General features: G+C 47.7%; 1 protein-coding gene across 1 annotated transcript in view; it reads left to right on the forward strand.

The window, feature by feature from the left end:
- The first annotated feature begins 12,834 nt into the window (after window positions 1-12,834).
- LOC137537156 (zinc finger protein 729-like) overlaps window positions 12,835-19,548 on the forward strand; it is a 52,416-nt gene continuing 45,702 nt past the window's right edge. Inside the window, exons 1-2 of the mRNA XM_068259279.1 lie at window positions 12,835-12,886; window positions 15,318-15,851. Of these exons, the coding sequence (XP_068115380.1) occupies window positions 15,380-15,851 (472 nt within the window). The 5' untranslated portion in view covers window positions 12,835-12,886; window positions 15,318-15,379. The remainder of the gene's footprint in view (window positions 12,887-15,317; window positions 15,852-19,548) is intronic.

A 19,548-nucleotide genomic window follows, 5' to 3' on the forward strand; every position in this document is an offset into this window, starting at 1 on the left:
TATAATGTGCGCAAAATGCTAGCGTGACTGTGATATCAGTTATCATGGTTTATAGTAAATCAAGCCCATAGGCGGAATATTTGGAACATAAAAAGTGTTCCAAAAGTGTGGAGGTCTGCTTATATACGAGTCATAGGATATATATTTGGAGATAGTTACCTCTCCTTGTTCCTGGCAGTGATCAGGTTTAGTGGCAGGTTTCACTTACTTCTCCACCTGGGGAGACATTTGCTGTTTCCCTTACAGTTGGGCACTCACCCACTAGATGTCAGTGGTGAGTACAAAGCTGCAAGGGAGATGGGAAGATAGTTGCCCACAGACCAGAAGAGACTTAAGACTGGATCTCTAGCAAGTATAGAGCTTCACAGGAGACAGGAAGATGGCCTCCCAGAAAGAGGAGTCATAGCTATATGTACACTGGGCAGCACTCTGCATCACCACATACATACACTCTGCTGAACATACAGTTCATACGCTCTGCTTAAAGGGAAGGTCCAAGCAAAAAAAAAAAAATGAGTTTCACTTGCCTGGGGCTTCTACCAGCCCCATGTAGCCATCCTGTGCCCTCATAGTCACTCACTGCTGCTCCAGTCCCCCGCTGGCAGCTTTCTGACCTCGGAGGTCAGGGCCGCATTGCATACATTTTTACGCATTCCCGCTAGTGCAGGAACATTAACATATACATTTTTACGCGTTAGTGGTGCAACGCATACATTTTTGTTCCTGCACTAGCTGGAATGCGTAAAAATGTATGCAATGCGGCCCTGACCTCCGAGGTCAGAAAGCTGCCAGCGGGGGACTGGGGCAGCAGTGAGTGACTACGAGGGCACAGGATGGCTACATGGGGCTGGTAGAAGCCCCAGGAAAGTGAAACTCATTTTTTTTTTTTTGCTTGGACCTTCCCTTTAAAGAGACACTGAAGCGAAAAAAAAAATGATATAGTGAATTGGTTGTGTACTATGAATAATTACTAGAAGATTAGCAGCAAAGAAAATATTCTCATACTTTTATTTTCAGGTATATAGTGTTTTTTCTAACATTGCATCATTCTATAATATGTGCACATTACACAACACTCACCATTCAAAATGAGTCTTTCAGAGCAGTCTGTGAAGTAATGACCTCTCCTCTAGCAGAGGAAAAGTAAATAATCCAGGAACAGTTTAGATAATAAAAGTCAGATAACAGCCCTCTTCACGACTAACTTAGTCAGAGAGCTTAATGGCTTGTTTGCAAAGAGATAACAACTGGAGTTTCTCAACTCTTCCTGTACTGGAAACAATTAGACTGATGTATCTGATCTCAATGTTTTATTTCTTAGCTGTGCTACACATACAAATCATCATATCATCATTTTTTTTTCGCTTCAGTGTCTCTTTAAAGGAATGATCCGCGGTAAAATAAAAAAAAGTTCCACTTACCTGGGGCTTCCTCCAGCCCGGGGCAGCCGTCCTGTGCCCCCACTGCAGCTCTGGTGGCTCCCGGTCCTCTTCGCCAGCGGAGCCGACCTCGCCTGGTCAGGCTCCGGATCGGCCTCTTCTGCGCTCCACTGCAGGGGTCACATGGTCCGGCCGACATCATCTGGACACTACTGCGCAGGCGCAGAGCTACTGGGCCTGCGCAGTAGCGTCCAGATGACGTCGGCAGGACCATGTGACCCGCGCCGTGGAGTGCAGAAGAGGCCGACCCGGAACCCGACCTGGCGAGGTCGGCTCCGCCGGCGAAGAGGACCGGGAGCCGCCAGAGCTGCGGCGGGGGAACAGGATGGCTGCCCCGGGCTGGAGGAAGCCCCAGGTAAGTGGAACTTTTTTCTTATTTTACCGCGGATCATTCCTTTAACATACACTCTGCTGAACACACAGTGCACACACTCTGCTGAACATACATTACATGTACAGAACAAAATAGAAGACGGCACACAGGAAGGCTTCTTCAAGTAAGCTGTGTTCAGATCATATAGTTACAGAGTAATCAGAACATGACATGTTTTGGGCAACACCCTTCCTCATGTGTGCCACACCCAGCACACATGACACCCTTATACCCCACCCACAGGAAGTCACCTGATCCAGCCAGATCACATGACCAAGATAAACAACAATCATAATAAACATTTTCAAAATAAACATTTTCAACCAAGGGCACTGAACCAGTGGTGTCTACCCCCAGTAATCTTGAGGATAGCTTAACCCTCATCTTTTTAGTCCTTACAATTCAATTCTTAAAAATAGTTCACCAATATACATATGAATTCCTGTACGAGTAATCAGAGGCGGCCAACATTCTGTACCTACAAAGAGAGCACAATCAGAGGAAACATTTCAGGCTCAGGCACTCATTTAACCCATTAGGGTCAACAAAATTAAACCTGATCCATTTCGCTTCACATTGTAGCAACTTTTTCTTACGATTTCCTCCTCTAGCGAAAACAGGAACACTGTCAACAACGAACCACCGAAGTTGTGCCGCAATGTGTTGTTTGTTAAGGAAATGTCTCATATTCGTTTTTGCCTGCCGCAAAGTTAGATATGTCCCTCTTGTTATCCTGTATCCGTTTTTTTACCCCCCTCTCCGTCTTGCCGATGTAGACATATCCACAGGGACACTTGAGCCCATACACCATGTATATGCTCAAGCAGGTGTACCTGTCCCTGATGGATACCCTCTCACCAGTGGACTGATGGGAGATATATTTGCCTCTCAAAATTGCGTTACAACAATTGCAGCCGAGACAGGGGACTGTCCCTCTACTGTGTCCCGGGACCCCCTGCTCGGATTGGAGTGCCGACCTCTATTCTTGTTATATCGTATACAGTTGTAGATTGGTGACCCACAGAGTAAACGTGCACTGTGAAGCCTGGATGGGTGAGTACCCCGGCACCCTGACTGTTTACTAACGTGGTATTACCTGAATGTCTGTTTTTGGCAGTGCGGTGGGCGCAACCCAGCGGATATGAGTGCCAATATGCAGTGTGAAATCAGACATCAGGTTTTGAGAGACCCAAATACACAGGGCTGCCAGAAACCTCTCCTTTCACTTGTAACAAAGTGCATAGTGTACTTCGCCACACCTCTGTGTGATTTGCTCTTTGCACAGTGTCCCATGGGGAAGGAGAGGTTTGTCCTTGGAAGGTAAGTAAAAAAGAACAGGTAAGCAAAGAAGTTAAATGTTCCAAATGTTAACATTTGGTTAAAAAGTATATCAAAGAATAATTTTAATGAATTTATTGCATCACTGCTTGCTTGTTTTTGTTCTCTCTCTCTCTCTCTTTCTTTTTCCATCCTTTACCCTTCCAGGTGGACCGTCTGACTGACTGATCGACCAACCAGCTGCAGCATTGATGGTGCAACCTAACAGAAACATTGCCCGTCTCTCAGAATACACACAAGTCGGTGCATGCAGCACTGCAGGATGAGATTTCTCCTCCGCAGTAAGATACGTTTGATGAGGCATATGAGCTGAGGGGCTGTGTTGGAGTTCCTGTGCTTTGGCAAGCACTTTGTATAAAAATTGGCAATGTTTTTTTCATCCACATCGACCGATGTGAATAGAGAAATTGGGTTTGCCAGGGCAAACTAGCTAAGTGGGTTTGGGCGGAATTCCTATGTCCTGGCAGATGCCTTGCCCCTCTTTTTTTACATTTTTCGGCAGATACAATGGCTTGCAAAAGGATTCGGCCCCCTTGAAGTTTTCCATATTTTGTCATTACTGCCACAAACAGGAATCAATTTCATTGGAATTCCATGTGAAAGACCAATACAAAGTGGTGTACATGTGAGAAGTGGAACTAAAATCATACACAATTCCCAAAAATTGTTTTAAATAAACAACTGCAAAGTGGGGTGTGCGTAATTATTCAGCCCCCTGAGTCAATACTTTGTAGAACCACCTTTTGCTGCAAATACAGCTGCCAGTCTTTTAGGGCAGGGGTCCCCAAACTTTTCCGGCCCGGGGACCACTTACTGAACAAATTTTTCTCCGGGGCCCGGGGGGGGGGCGCGGGTTATTGCGTGCGCGACCTAGTGGACAGTGTCGTGCGCAGCGGGTTATGGGAGGAGGGGCTGGGGTGCGGCAGCATAGCTAGCATAGTTGCCTCAGTATAGGGAGTTTAGTTGCCCCAGTATGGCTAGTATAGTTACCCCAGTGTAGCTAGTATAGTGCCCCAGTATAGCTACAGTATAGCTAGTATTGTGACCAGTATAGCTAGTATAGTCCCAGTATGGGTCGGTAGTGCCCCAGGATGGCTAGTATAGTGCCCAGCATGGCTAGTATAGTGCCCCAGCATGGCTAGTATAGTGCCCAGCATGGCTAGTATAGTGCCCCAGCATGGCTAGTATAGTGCCCAGCATGGCTAGTATAGTGCCCCAGCATGGCTAGTATAGTGCCCAGCATGGCTAGTATAGTGCCCCAGCATGGCTAGTATAATGCCCCAGTATGGCTAGTATAGTGCCCCAGCATGGCTAGTATAGTGCCCCAGCATGGCTAGTATAGTGCCCAGCATGGCTAGTATAGTGCCCCAGCATGGCTAGTATAGTGCCCAGCATGGCTAGTATAGTGCCCCAGCATGGCTAGTATAATGCCCCAGCATGGCTAGTATAGTGCCCCAGCATGGCTAGTATAGTGCCCCAGCATGGCTAGTATAGTGCCCCAGCATGGCTAGTATAGTGCCCAGCATGGCTAGTATAGTGCCCCAGCATGGCTAGTATAATGCCCCAGCATGGCTAGTATAGTGCCCCAGCATGGCTAGTATAGTGCCCCAGCATGGCTAGTATAGTGCCCAGCATGGCTAGTATAGTGCCCCAGCATGGCTAGTATAGTGCCCAGCATGGCTAGTATAGTGCCCCAGCATGGCTAGTATAGTGCCCAGCATGGCTAGTATAGTGCCCCAGCATGGCTAGTATAGTGCCCCAGCATGGCTAGTATAGTGCCCCAGCATGGCTAGTATAGTGCCCAGCATGGCTAGTATAGTGCCCCAGCATGGCTAGTATAGTGCCCAGCATGGCTAGTATAATGCCCCAGCATGGCTAGTATAGTGCCCCAGCATGGCTAGTATAATGCCCCAGCATGGCTAGTATAGTGCCCCAGCATGGCTAGTATAATGCCCCAGCATGGCTAGTATAGTGCCCCAGGATGGCTAGTATAGTGCCCAGCATGGCTAGTATAGTGCCCAGCATGGCTAGTATAGTGCCCAGCATGGCTAGTATAGTGCCCAGCTATAGCTAGTATAGTGCCCAGCATGGCTAGTATAGTGCCCAGCTATAGCTAGTATAGTGCCCAGCATGGCTAGTATAGTGCCCAGCTATAGCTAGTATAATGCCCAGCATGGCTAGTATAGTGCCCAGCTATAGCTAGTATAGTGCCCAGCATGGCTAGTATAGTGCCCAGCATGGCTAGTTTAGTGCCCCAGTATGGCTAGTATAGTGCCCAGCATGGCTAGTATAGTGTCCAGCATGGCTAGTATAGTGCCCAGCATGGCTAGTATAGTGCCCAGCTATAGCTAGTATAGTGCCCCAGCATGGCTAGTATAGTGCCCAGTATCTGTAGGTGGTGCCGCTGCTTCTGTTACCTTATGGGCGGGCGGCCGCTTCCGGATTCCCCCATGCGCCGCTCTCCTTCATGCATGATGAAGTACTATCTCCTATAACAGCAGCGCGTCTTGCGTCTGCTGTAAGGAGGGAAGGAGGCGGGGCAGCAGCTTCCTGTAGCGGCGATATGCATCGCCGCTACCATGGGAACCGCTGCCCCGCCTCCTTCCCTCCTTACAGCAGACGCAAGACGCGCTGCTGTTATAGGACGAGATAGTACTTCATGAAGGAGAGCGGCGCATGGGGGAATCCGGTAGCGGCCGCCCGCTCATAAAGTAACAGAAGCGGCGGGTGGGAGGGGCAAGATGACAGACCCGCCGCGGCCCAGCTGGAAACTGCCAACGGACCGGCAGTGGGCCGTGGCCCGGTGGTTGGGGACCCCTGTTTTAGGGTACGTCTCTACCAGCTTTGCACATCTGAAATCCTTGCCCATTATTCTTTGCAAAACTGCTCCAGCTCAGTCAGATAAGATGGACAGCGTTTGAAAACAGCAGTTTTCAGATCTTGCCACAGATTCTCGATTGGATTTAGATCTGGACTTTGACTGGGCCATTCTAACACATGGATATGTTTTGTTTTAAACCATGCCATTGTTGCCCTGGCTTTATGTTTAGGGTCATTGTCCTGCTGGAAGGTGAACCTCTGCCCCAGTCTCAAGTCTTTTGCAGTCTCCAAGAGGTTTTCTTCCAAGATTGCCCTGTATTTGGCTCCATCCATCTTCCCATCAACTCTGACCAGCTTCCCTGTCCCTGCTGAAGAGAAGCACCCCCAGAGCAAGATGCTGCCACCACCATATTTGGCAGTGGTGATGGTGTGTTCAGAGTGATGTGCAGTGTTAGTTTTTCACCACACTTAGCGTTTTGCATTTTGACCAGAAAGTTCTATTTTGGTCTCATCTGACCAGAGCACCTTCTTCCACATGGTTGCTGTGTCCCCCACATGGCTTGTGGCAAACTGCAAACGGGACTTCTTATGCTTTTCTGTTAACAATGGCTTTTTCTTGACACTCGTCCATTAAGGCCAGTTTTGTGCAGTGCATGACTAATAGTTGTCCTATGGACAGATTCCTCCACCTGAGCTGTAGATCTCTGCAGTTACAGTTGTGCCATACTCCCTCCATTTCTGAATGATCGCTTGAACAGTGCTCTGTGGGATGTTCAAGGCTTTGGAAATCTTTTTGTACCCTAAGCCTGCTTTAAATTTCTCAATAACTTTATCCCTGACCTGTCTTGTCTGTTCTTTGGACTTGGGCTGGTGCACACCGAGCTTGCGGCTGCGGATACGCTTGGTCAATGTATCTCAATGGGGTGGTTCACATCAGAGCGGGAGGCGTTTTGCTGAAACGCATACTCCCGGGGTAGCGCATTTTTTTGGATTGCGGAGGCTTTTCTGCCTCCAATGTAAAGTATAGGAAAAACGTAGAGTTTGTATTGACACCGCTCTACCCACCAATCTCCGGACTGTGCACGATCAGGTCAGCAAAGCCCACAATGTACAGCAAGAAGGTCCGCACCAGTCCAGGATTCCAATCAATATCTTTATTTAGGACATATCCAGTATAAGAATATACATATGCATCAGAACGCTAACATGTTTCGAGCTACCTCAGCCCTTAATCATAGCTATGATTAAAGGGACACTTAAGTCAAGCAAAAAAAAATAGTTTTACTCACCTGGGGCTTCCAATAGCCCCCTGCAGCTGTCCGGTGCCCTCGCCGTCTCCCTCCGATCCTCCTGGCCCCGCCGGCAGCCACTTTCTGTTTCGGTGACAGGAGCTGACAGGCTGGGGACGCGAGTGATTCTTCGCGTTCCTGGCCACAATAGCGCCATCTATGCTGCTATAGCATATCATATACCATATAGCAGCATAGATGGCGCTATTGTGGCCAGGAACGCGAAGAATCAGTCGCGTCCCCAGCCTGTCGGCTCCTGTCACCGAAACAGGAAGTGGCTGCCGGCGGGGCCAGGAGGATCTGAGGGAGACGGCGAGGGTACCGGACAGCTGCAGGGGGCTATTGGAAGCCCCAGGTTAGTAAAACTCATTTTTTTTGTTTGACTTAAGTGTCCCTTTAAGGGCTGAGGTAGCTCGAAACATGTTAGCGTTCTGATGCATATGTATATTCTTATACTGGATATGTCCTAAATAAAGATATTGATTGGAATCCTGGACTGGTGCGGACCTTCTTGCTGTACATTATAGGAAAAACGCAAACTGCTCTGAAAAACGGCAGTTCAGATTGGTTTTGCAGGCGTTTTTGTTACAGAAGCTGTAACAATATATGATATTTACTACACCAAAAATGCTTCCCAAAACCGCAAAATGCTAGGTGAAACGCTACAGAAAAATAAGAAAAAGCGTTTCAAAATCTGCTAGCATTTTGCGGATCTGCTAGCAGGTTTTGGTGTGCACCAGGCCTCCATGGTGTTGTTGCTCCCAATATTCTCTTAGACAACCTCTAAGGTCGTCACAGAGCAGCTGTATTTGTACTGACATTAGATTATACACAGGTGCACTCTATTTAGTCATTAGCACTCATCAGGCAATGTCTATGTGCAACTGATTGCATTTAGACCAAAGGGGGCTGAATAATTACGCACATCCCACTTTGCAGTTATTTATTTTTTTTAAAAAGTTTGGAATCGTATGATTTTCGTTCCATATCTCATGTGTACACTACTTTGTATTGGTCTTTCACGTGGAATTCCAATAAAATTGATTCACGTTTGTGGCAGTAATGTGACAAAATGTGGAAACCGTCAAGGGGGCCCAATACTTTTGCAACCCACTGTATTTTTTCAACCACATTGATCAATGCGAATGACTGAATCTTTGCCGTTCATGTTTCCTTTTATATAAAAAAAAAAGTGAATTTCCCGTATGCCCAATATAAGGAGTATAGCAGAAACTCCTAATGCTGGCCATACATTTAATGATTTCCGACAGACCAGCACAAACCCCACAAATGACCCCATTTTGGAAAGAAGACACCCCAAGGTATTCGCATGCTGAGTTCATAGAAGTTTTTATTTTTTGTCACAAGTTAGCAGAAATTGATTTTTTTTTTGTTGCTTTTTCTCACAAAGTGTCATTTTCCAGCTATACAGCGGCGGGAACATGGCACTGGCAGAATCAATATATATGTAGGTACGCTTATTGTTAATGATAGAACGGTGACCAATGGTAGCAGGGAGGCAAGACTGTGGATGTTACCTGGAGCAAGAGATCAGGGGCTTGATTCACAAAAGCTGCGCTGCTACAACTTAATGAGTGCAGAGAGTGTTATAAATGGCTGCGCGCGCTATGCAGCCTTAGCGTGTGCAGTGAAATTACGCTGTGCTCAGATATTGTAACAGGCGCCGGGAGCCCGGCTGGTCCAGTAGCTTCAAAGTACGAGATTCCTGCACTTTGATTGGCCCTGTAGGCTGACCATCACGCCCATTCCCCTTCGGGCCATTGTGGGTAATTACATCATGAGTGAATTTTCAGCAGCAACCTATGAGAATGGGCGGGGGGCTCTGTGGGAGTATTCCTCTATGTTTTATGAGGTTTTCTATCAGGTCCGCCACCAGGAGGCTGGACAGCTGATTCTGATAGTATGCATCTTGAGTACATCAGAGATTTTTTTCGCCAAGTAAGTTTGCACCTACAAGGAATTTGTCTTGGCAGTTGCTTAACCCTCCTGGTGGTCTATTAAAAACCGCCAGGGGGCAGCAGAGCAGTTTAAAAAAAAAAAAATTTAAATCATGTAGCGAGCCCAGGGCTCGCTACATGATAGCCGCTGTGCAGCGGCATCCCCTCACCCTCTTCAATCAGGAAATCCCGTTCAAAGAACGGGATTTCCTGGAGGGCTTCCCCCGTCGCCATGGCGACGGGCGGCATGACGTCACCGATGTCATCGACGTCGTGACGTCATTGGGAGTCCCGATCTACCCCTCAGCGCTGCCTGGCACTGATTGGCCAGGCAGCGCACGGGGTCTGGGGGGGGCGCGGCGCAGCGAGCGGCGGGTAATCGGCACGGAGCGGCGGTGATCAGAGTGCACACGCAGCTAGCAAAGTGCTAGCTGCGTGTTGCGAAAAAAAAATTATGCAAATCGGCACAGCAGGGCCTGAGAAATCCTCCTGCGCGGCATAGCCCGAGTTCAGCTCTGGCTTACCGCCAGGAAGGTTAACAAACACAAACAAAAACAATACAAGGACAGACAGTGTGTATATTACAAGTCAAGGACAGTATGTGAGTATAATGGCAGTAAGCAATGTGAGAATTGTTCATTTTCAGTTCTGTGCTGATTACTTTCAGTCCTAGCAGCTCTAACATGGTTCAGCATTAAGTATGGCTACCGATTAAGGAAAAAAGCTGTTCCTGTGTCTAGAGGTTTTGGTAGTGATTGACCGGAATCTTACTCCTGAAGGCATGCGCTGGAAGATGGAGTGAGTTGGGTAATAGGGGTGTGACAATCCAGCCCCGCGATCCCGTGGAGATCTGCTCCCGTTAGCGTACGCAGGAAGTACGGGTGCCGACGGACAACAAAGACCGGTTGCTGGATCGTCAGAGGAAAGAAAGAAAAGGCGACAGAGCATGTCAATCCCGTCTAATCTGCTCCTGTTAGCATTCGCCAGAAGTACGGTGAACAGACAATAAGGATTGATCGCGCAACTGCCGACAACAATATGTAATGGGACAGTCCCTCACCAATCGCGTATTACTAGGCCACTGTTGCCATGCAGGTCTCATGCACTAGAGACTGCTGGAGGCAAATTCACTGTGTGCGTAGTAAACGGTTAAGATTGGTTGGAGGTGCCCATACATGTACAATCCTGATTGTATATACAATCGGTAAACTAAAAATTTCGATTTCGCGCTGGAAATCGGGTAAATACACTGTCACCACTCTCTGATTTGATAGGGGAAAGAGAGGCCAACGCTATCATAATGCGGTAGCCAGCCCAATCATGTTCGACATGCTCCAGTCACCGTTCGGGGAATAGTCACTTCCGAAGGTTTAAAGACTGTGAGCAATGCGACGTTAAAGAAAAGTTACTGGGTTCATATATGATGCAATCTCGGTTGTATCCAATGGAGAAAACTAAAGTTATTGATTTTGCACAGGAAATCGGATACTAGCTAATCCTAGAAGGAAGAAACGGTTATTTACAACCTATCTAGCAAATCAGCAATTTATAAGCAAATCATAAAACAATGCGGTAGTATGACTGACTCTTAAGAGGGCAGATTCGTTATAGCAGCAATCAGATGACCAGAACAGGCACAAGACTGAACGATAAAAATCGTTAGTTTATTTCTAAACTACATACACACACCTTACTTTAGAACAGTTTGGTTTGATAGAGAGTAGAGATGAAAAGAAACAGAATGTCTTAATATACAGATCAAATACTGTTATTGGTAGTCCATGCGGCAATCGCAAGTCTTTGGCGTAAAGTCCAAGATGGCGGTTTTGGCCCATGTCCTGCGGGCTTGTCAGATGTTATAGACAAAGATTCCAGATGCTGGACTTGGGACACAGAACTTTCTGAGCTCTCTGTAGTTATAGCCCCCACTCCAGCAAGGAGGGGTTAGAGGGCGTGGATCACACACCTCTTTGGACAGGAGATATGCCCGCTTCTCTCATAGACACAGGAATATACCTGACTCATGATAGGTGTGCTAATCTGCAAACCATACAAGTTATGTTAAATCTAGTAACATTTTTAGGTTTGTCAGAATTGATCAAGAACGTTGATACCAAACTTGGGGTGTTTAGAGTGAAAGGTGACCCCAAAATGCATATCTCTGCTTTGGCAGGGCTTATCGTTAATTTGGAAACATCAAATTGTGTGGTTTGTTCCGAATTTCACAATAAGCGGGTTCTAAAGGCCGTTGCCTATTTGGAAAGTCATCTTTATGATAAAAAATGGATTTCATATTTGTGAGGTCACAGATAGGTTTCCTAACTGGTCACTGAGAAAGCCAGCTGTGGTCTCTAAGTGGCTTCTGCAGGATGTTAGCAGGACCTCCTGTGGCTGCTCTTTTCATGTACGGAACTGAGGAGAGGGGTTAGGGCAGTGTAGGTGTGAGATTTCCCTCTTTCTGCCTGGTGGGGGATCCCTGAATGCCCAGGACCCTTTGTCACACGGAGGTGCGAAGAAACTAGGTAATAAGAGTCAGCATTTGCTACATTTGACCAGGGAGAGGAACTGTTAACCCCTGGCTTCCCTGATCTTTTTATAAACCAAGCCTTTCCCTATCTGCTGTCACTTTTTTTAATAGTGGCGACAGGGAATATTTCATAAGGCTCTAACTACTTATTTAGGACGAATAAACGTTTATTCGTCACAGGGTAAGAGCCAATTTTGGTTGCTCTCTTTCTGCACCTGCTAGCGTAAAGATCCTGCAGGGAAGGTAAGCTACAGCCAATTATCCTTTCCGCTGTTTGGACATGTATTTTGAGCTCATTTCAATTGCTGGACAACACGTAAAAGGACAGATTGACCCAAAACAGCAGACAGTAGCTCATTTTCAGCGTCATTTTAAATGTTTTTCAAAATAAAGATTTTTTTTAATAAGCAATGGTGCGGACCTCAACTCTCAACTATTGAATTCCTGTTGATGCTTGAGACAGGTCATCACACACTGCAGTAGTGTGGTTTGTGAGTGCTGTTCCAAACCTCCTTTCTTCTGTAAAGGAGAGAGGAGAGCAGTCACTGTGGGCTTGACTTCTGACTTCCAACTGCTCACTTCTGCATTGGAAATATATACCACAGTGACTGTACTCTACTCCCCTGTGTAATCCCTCAGTCGCTCTCCATCCAGACTTCTGCTCACATCGGGACACAGACAGGCTGCCGCGGGAGGCGGGATCATGCCTCCCAGCCTGTTACAGTAACATGGAAATTGTGATTTATGCAAATATGTACACGTAACTCTGCCTCTTCCTCCCAGCCTGGTGCAAGAAACTGACACTTCTTGTAACTACAGTAACAGAGACACATGCATATGATAACACAGCTCTACATCTCCAGTCTGGGGAGAATAATTATTGTTATTAATTATTATTATTCATACATATGTTGTGTCTGTAGATGAAGCTGTTGTGCAGCAACAGAAAATAGTAGTAACGATAATAATATTATTAAATGGCTGAATGCAGGGGATTTCACAAAGAGAGGCTGCAGTTAGCTTACTCACCACAAGATGGCGAACACACAAACCGGAAGTAATTATGCTAAAGAAAGGAAGTGATGTGCCAGCAGGAATTCCATGAAAAAGACGTGAGAATTGAAGAGACCTTGTTGGAAGAGGTAATTTTGAGGTTTTTGTTATAAACCAGCAAAAGTATGTCTGTTAGGCATTGCACAGGTTGTAGTATACATTGCAGTGGGGGGATTAGTACAGATATGGGTGTGAGGGAGCAGTGGGGAGATTAGTACAGACATGGGTGTGGAGAGCAGTGGGGGGATTAGTACAGACATGGATATGGGGGAGCAGTGGGGATATTAGTACAGACATGGGTATGGGGGAGCAGTGGGGGTATTAGTACAGACATGGGTATGGGGGAGCAGTGGGGAGATTAGTACAGACATGGGTATGGGGGAGCAGTGGGGGATTAGTACAGACATGGATATGGGGGAGCAGTGGGGATATTAGTACAGACATGGGTATGGGGGAGCAGTGGAGGTATTAGTACAGACATGGGTACGGGGGAGCAGTGGGGATATTAGTACAGACATGGGTATGGGGGAGCAGTGGGGAGATTAGTACAGACATGGGTATGGGGGAGCAGTGGGGGGATTAGTACAGACATGGGTATGGGGGAGCAGTGGGGGGATTAGTACAGACATGGGTATGGGGAAGCAGTGGGGGATTAGTACAGACATGGGTATGGGGGAGCAGTGGGGAGATTAGTACAGACATGGGTATGGGGAGCAGTGGGGGGATTAGTACAGACATGGGTATGGGGGAGCAGTGGGGGGATTAGTACAGACATGGGTATGGGGGAGCAGTGGGGGATTAGTACAGACATGGGTATGGGGAAGCAGTGGGGAGATTAGTACAGACATGGGTATGGGGGAGCAGTGGGGGGATTAGTACAGACATGGGTATGGGGGAGCAGTGGGGGATTAGTACAGACATGGGTATGGGGGAGCAGTGGGTAGATTAGTACAGGTATGGGGGAGCAGTGGGGGATTAGTATAGACATGGGTATGGGGGAGCAGTGGGGGATTAGTACAGACATCGGTATGGGGGAGCAGTGGGGGATTAGTACAGACATGGGTATGGGGGAGCAGTGGGGAGATTAGTACAGATATGGGTATGGGGAGCAGTGGGGGATTAGTACAGACATGGGTATGAGGAGCAGTGGGTGGATTAGTACAGACATGGGTATGGGAGAGCAGTGGGGGGATTAGTACAGACATGGGTATGGGAGAGCAGTGGGGGGATTAGTACAGACATGGGTATGGGGGAGCAGTGGGGAGATTAGTACAGACATGGGTATGGGAGAGCAGTGGGGGGATTAGTACAGACATGGGTATGGGAGAGCAGTGGGGGATTAGTACAGACATGGGTATGGGAGAGCAGTGGGGGGATTAGTACAGACATGGGTATGGGGGAGCAGTGGGGAGATTAGTACAGACATGGGTATGGGGGAGCAGTGGGGAGATTAGTACAGACATGGTTATGGGCGAGCAGTGGGGGGATTAGTACAGACATGGGTATGGAGGAGCAGTGGGGGATTAGTACAGACATGGGTATGGGGGAGCAGTGGGGGGATTAGTACAGACATGGGTATGGGGGAGCAGTGGGGGGATTAGTACAGACATGGGTATGGGGGAGCAGTGGGGGGATTAGTACAGACATGGGTATGGGGGAGCAGTGGGGGGATTAGTACAGACATGGGTATAGGGGAGCAGTGGGGAGATCAGTACAGACATGGGTATGGGGGAGCAGTGGAGGGATTAGTGCAGACATGGGTATGGGGGAGCAGTGGGGGGATTAGTACAGACATGGGTATGGGGGAGCAGTGGAGGGATCAGTACAGACATGGGCATGGGGGAGCAGTGGGGAGATTAGTACAGACATGGGTATGGAGGAGCAGTGGGGGATTAGTACAGACATGGGTATGGGGGAGCAGTGGGGGGATTAGTACAGACATGGGTATGGGGGAGCAGTGGGGGGATTAGTACAGACATGGGTATGGGGGAGCAGTGGGGGGATTAGTACAGACATGGGTATGGGGGAGCAGTGGGGAGATTAGTACAGACATGGGTATGGAGGAGCAGTGGGGGGTTAGTACAGACATGGGTATGGGGGAGCAGTGGGGGGATTAGTACAGACATGGGTATGGGGGAGCAGTCAGGAGATTGGTACAGACATGGGTATGGGTGAGCAGTGGGGAGATTAGTACAGAGATTGGTATGGGGGAGCAGTGGGGGATTAGTACAAACATGGGTATGGGGGAGCAGTGGGGAGAGTAGCACAGACATGGGTATGGGAGAGCAGTGGGGAGATTAGTACAGGCATTGGTATGGGGGAGCAGTGGGGGGATTAGTACAGACATGGGTATGGGGGAGCAGTGGAGGGATTAGTGCAGACATGGATATGGAGGAGCAGTGGGGGATTAGTACAGACATTGGTATGGGCGAGCAGTCAACCCCTAGCAAATTATTTTCTTTTGTGTGCTCTGATTTTTTGTGCTAATATCTTTCAGCTACAATTTGTTATTCTTTTCAGATTTTAGATCTGAGCTCAAAGAACAGGAGAGGAGTGATCAGCAGTCTGTGGAGGAGGTTGACATGAGAAATAAAAAGGAAGAAGAGACGTATGTGAGGAGTGATCAGCAGTCTATGGAGGAGGGTGATATGATGAGGACAATTAAAGAGGAAGAAGAGACATATGTGAGGAGTGATCTTCAGTCTAAGGAGGAGTGTAACATGATGAGGACAATTAAAGAAGAGATGTATGCGAGGAGTGAGCAGCAGTCTATGGAGGAGGGTTACATGATGAGGACCATTAAAGAGGAGGAAGAGGAGACGTTTGTGAGGAATGATCAGCAGTCTATGGAGGAAGGTTTAATAATAAAGGTGGTTAAGGAAGAAGAAGAGACATCTGTGAGGGGTGCTCAGCAGTCTGCAGAGGAGGGTGACATGATGGGGACAATTAAAGAGGAAGAAGAGATGTATGTGAGGAGTGATCAGCGGTCTGCAGATGACGGTGACATGATGGGGAGAACTATAGATAAGGACCCGCTTATAGAGGGTAGAACAGGTGAGTAATCAGCATTAAATATTGAATATCTTTAGGCCCTGTTCAGACTATGTACGTTCCTAGTCTATTTTACAGAACGCATACAGAAAGATTTTACACATAGAAACGGCTATTAAAGTTTTCTAATGGCCTCGTTCACATGTGTGCGTATGAGACGCATACGTTTCTCATCCGCATTGCTGCACGCAGTTCTGTGCGTCACGCACAGAAACGGACGCAATGAAAGTCAATGGAGGCATATCAAAAACGCGTACTATTGCGTTTTAGCATACGTTTTCCTCTGCGGTTCCCATAATTCTTTTTTTCCCCCCTTGGTCTTGTGTGTGCAAAACGCAATAGAAAACGCATTCGAACGCAAGAAAAACGCATGCGGTTTTCAACTTGCATTTCTTTGAATTTACACGCGTTCTACAAACGCTGACAGTCTGAACAGGGCCTTTTTTATTATGGCTGTGTCACTGCTCACACACTGGCCATATTAGGGGTCAAGCTATGTTCTTCTGTTAACTTTTTGTCATGCAAAACCATAATTCTAGAATTAGCTTACTATCAATGGGTTTGCTGTGCAGCTTAATAAAAGGAGCGTGAACTCAGCGCACACTATGCTGCAGTAGTGCAGCTCAGCATGCGCTGGTAACTTATGCACACTCCTTGTAACTAACAGCCGCTCCATTCATCCTGCCCTGATCCCCGGTGGATCCAGAGGCTTCTCTTTCTTCTAAGGGGTGGTGCTACTGCTTCATCCTTCCTCTTCTCCTTCATATGCAGGACTTTTTGCTTGAGTCGGCTCTAGTGACGTTACTGCTGCAAGAGTCTCATCTTCTGTACATGCCTCAGCTGTGTCATCCAGGTTTTTACAAAAGCTTCTCTTAAATCCGGCATCTATGAAGCAAGAGATATGCTGCACCCATTGCATTGGCTCTGTGTATCCCCCTACTGGCAAGTCTTCCCTCTTTGTAGACTTCATCTGTGAGGTAAGTATGCTGTCTTCAGTTTGCTCCTTAGAGGACTTCCGGGGAAAACTTCAAAATCTATTTTGTACTCTCTTGGGGCTTCTTCCAGCCCCGAGCAGCAGTCTCAGTCCATTGCCGCAGCCCTGGTCCTCTTCGGTGTCCCCGCTGGCTGCCTGCTATTATGGCAACCTGCCGGTGGGGTTGGCTCTTCTGCGCCTGCGTGAGCGCCCGTCCACATAATCTGACACATACTGCGCAAAGGAGCTCACCGACAGGTCACCATAATTGTGGGCGCGACACCTAAGAGGACCAGGGCTGCTGGGAGGGACTGGAAGAAGCCCCAGGTGAGTGCAAAATAGATTTTCGCCTCGAAAGTCTTTTAACCCTCCTGGCGGTAACCCTGAGCTACACTCGGGGTAGCCACTGCAGAGGATCACATAGCCCTGGGAGGATTTTTAAAAAAATAAAATCTGTTGTATATGGCTAAGCTAGCATTTGGCTAGCTAACTATGTCCCCCAAGTTTCGCCGCTCTCCACCGATTGCCGGCGTAATACGTACCCCCCCCCCCCCCAGGGATCCCGCGATGGCGCAGCCTCCCAATCAGCTAAAGGCCTCGCTATGGGGAGGATCGGGACTGCGCATGACGTCAATGATGTCAGACATCCTGTCCGATCGTCGCCATAGCGACAAGTGAAGCTGATTGAAGGAGCTGCGGCTCTCGCAGGATCGTGGAGGGGTAAATATTGCCGTTGGCGATCGGGGGGTTTAGTTAGGTGCGGTGGGGCTTGGGGGACATAGTTAGCTAGTGAAGTGCTAAATAAAACATAAAAAATACATTTTATTAAAGAAAAAATTCTCCAGCGAACGCAGCCTCTGAAACTGCGTACTGCCAGGAGGGTTAAGGATTTTATTGCTGATGTGCTGAAGTATTGGTGTGAGTGAGGACAGTGTGACCCGTTTTTCAGAGCCCAGGGCTTCAGTGAGCTCATGGAGTGGTGGAAGAATCTTGTTGACATTCTCGAGAGTGCAATGTTGCTGTCTTTTGGCATTAGGTGCCGTGTACCCCGGTCAGTAGCCAGTACTGCGCAGACAGCCTGCTGCTGGAGATCATCTCAAATGTAGATCCCCACCTTGTTACCACATCATGGGTTAGGGCATGCTCAGGAAGTTCCAGGAGTGGACTGACATCTCATGGGCCCCCGGGCAATAGGAGATTATGGGGCTGCGTGCACCTGCAAGCCACACCTGCCCATCCTTAAGCCCCACCTACACACAACCCCACCAAACCTTAAAGGACCACTCTCACGAAAATCTTAACATTTAAAATATATGTAAACTTATACAAATAAGAAGTATATTTCTTCCAGAGTAAAATGAACCATAAATTACTTTTCTCCTATGTTGCCGTCACTTACGGTAAGCAGTAGAAATCTGACATTACTGACAGGTTTTGGACTAGCCAGTCTTTCTTTATTTTCAAAAGCACTTAGGCCCGGTGCACACCAAAACCCGCTAGCAGATCCGCGAAATGCTAGCAGATTTTGAAACGCTTTTTCTTATTTTTCTGTAGCGTTTCACCTAGCATTTTGCGGTTTTGTAAAGCATTTTTGGTGTAGTAGATTTCATATATTGTTACAGTAAAGCTGTTACTGAACAGCTTCTGTAACAAAAAGCCTGCAAAATTGCTCTGAACTGCCGTTTTTCAGATCGGTTTGCGTTTTTCCTATACTATACATTGGAGGCAGAAACGCCTCTGCAAACCAAAAAATGCCTCATCCCGGGAGTATGCGTTTCAGCAAAACGCCTCCCGCTCTGGTGTGCACCAGCCCATTGAGATTCATTGACCAAGCGTATCCGCAGCCGCAAGCGGCTGCAGAAACGCTCAAGAAGCCGCTTGGTGTTCACAAGCCCTTCGTGAACGGCAGTTGCTCTGTCCAACTGCCAAAAATGTGTGCAATAAGCAGGGAGGCTGGCCAGCATCTTTTTATAAATCTTTTTTCAAAGAGTGTCTTTATACAGAATAAAGGCTACGCTAAAAATCCCCCATGGAGAGACGGACTAGCCCAAAACAAGTTGGTAATGTCAGATTTCTACTACCTACTGCAAGTGACAGCAACATAGGAGAAAAGTAATTTAAAGTGAACCTTAAGTCAGGGAAAAAAATGAGTTTAACTAACCTGGGTCTTCCCTCAGCCCCCTGCAGCTAATCGGTGCCCTCGCAGCCCCGCTCCGATGCTCCTGGACCCGCCAGCGGCTGTTTCCGGTTTCGCCGTGACCGGCCGACAGGTGCTTCCTTGCCGCAATAGCAGCATAGGGGGTGCTATTGTGGCTGGGAACGCGAAGAATCACTCGCGTTCCCAGCCTGTCGGCCGGTGACTGCGAAACCGGAAACAGCCGCTGGCGGGTCCAGGAGCATCGGAGCGGGTCTGCGAGGGCACCGATTAGCTGCAGGGGGCTGAGGGAAGCCCCAGGTGAGTTAAACTCATTTTTTTTCCCTGACTTAAGGTTCACTTTAAGGCTCATTTTGCTCTAGAAGAGACCTACTATTTATTTGTATGTATTTACTGTACGTGTATTTTAAATTTTAAGATTTTAATGACAGTGGTCCTTTAAACACAATTAAATGCAACAATCATTTCCTACTACACATGAAATGCAAGAACTGTTAGCTCCCACACATGAAATCCTTTGGATTGTTTGGGTGCTGGGTGGGTGGGAGGGTGGTTTGGATGTTGGGTGCTGG

Source organism: Hyperolius riggenbachi, chromosome 10 (genome assembly GCF_040937935.1).
Source record: "Hyperolius riggenbachi isolate aHypRig1 chromosome 10, aHypRig1.pri, whole genome shotgun sequence".
Lineage (NCBI taxonomy): Eukaryota > Metazoa > Chordata > Amphibia > Anura > Hyperoliidae > Hyperolius > Hyperolius riggenbachi.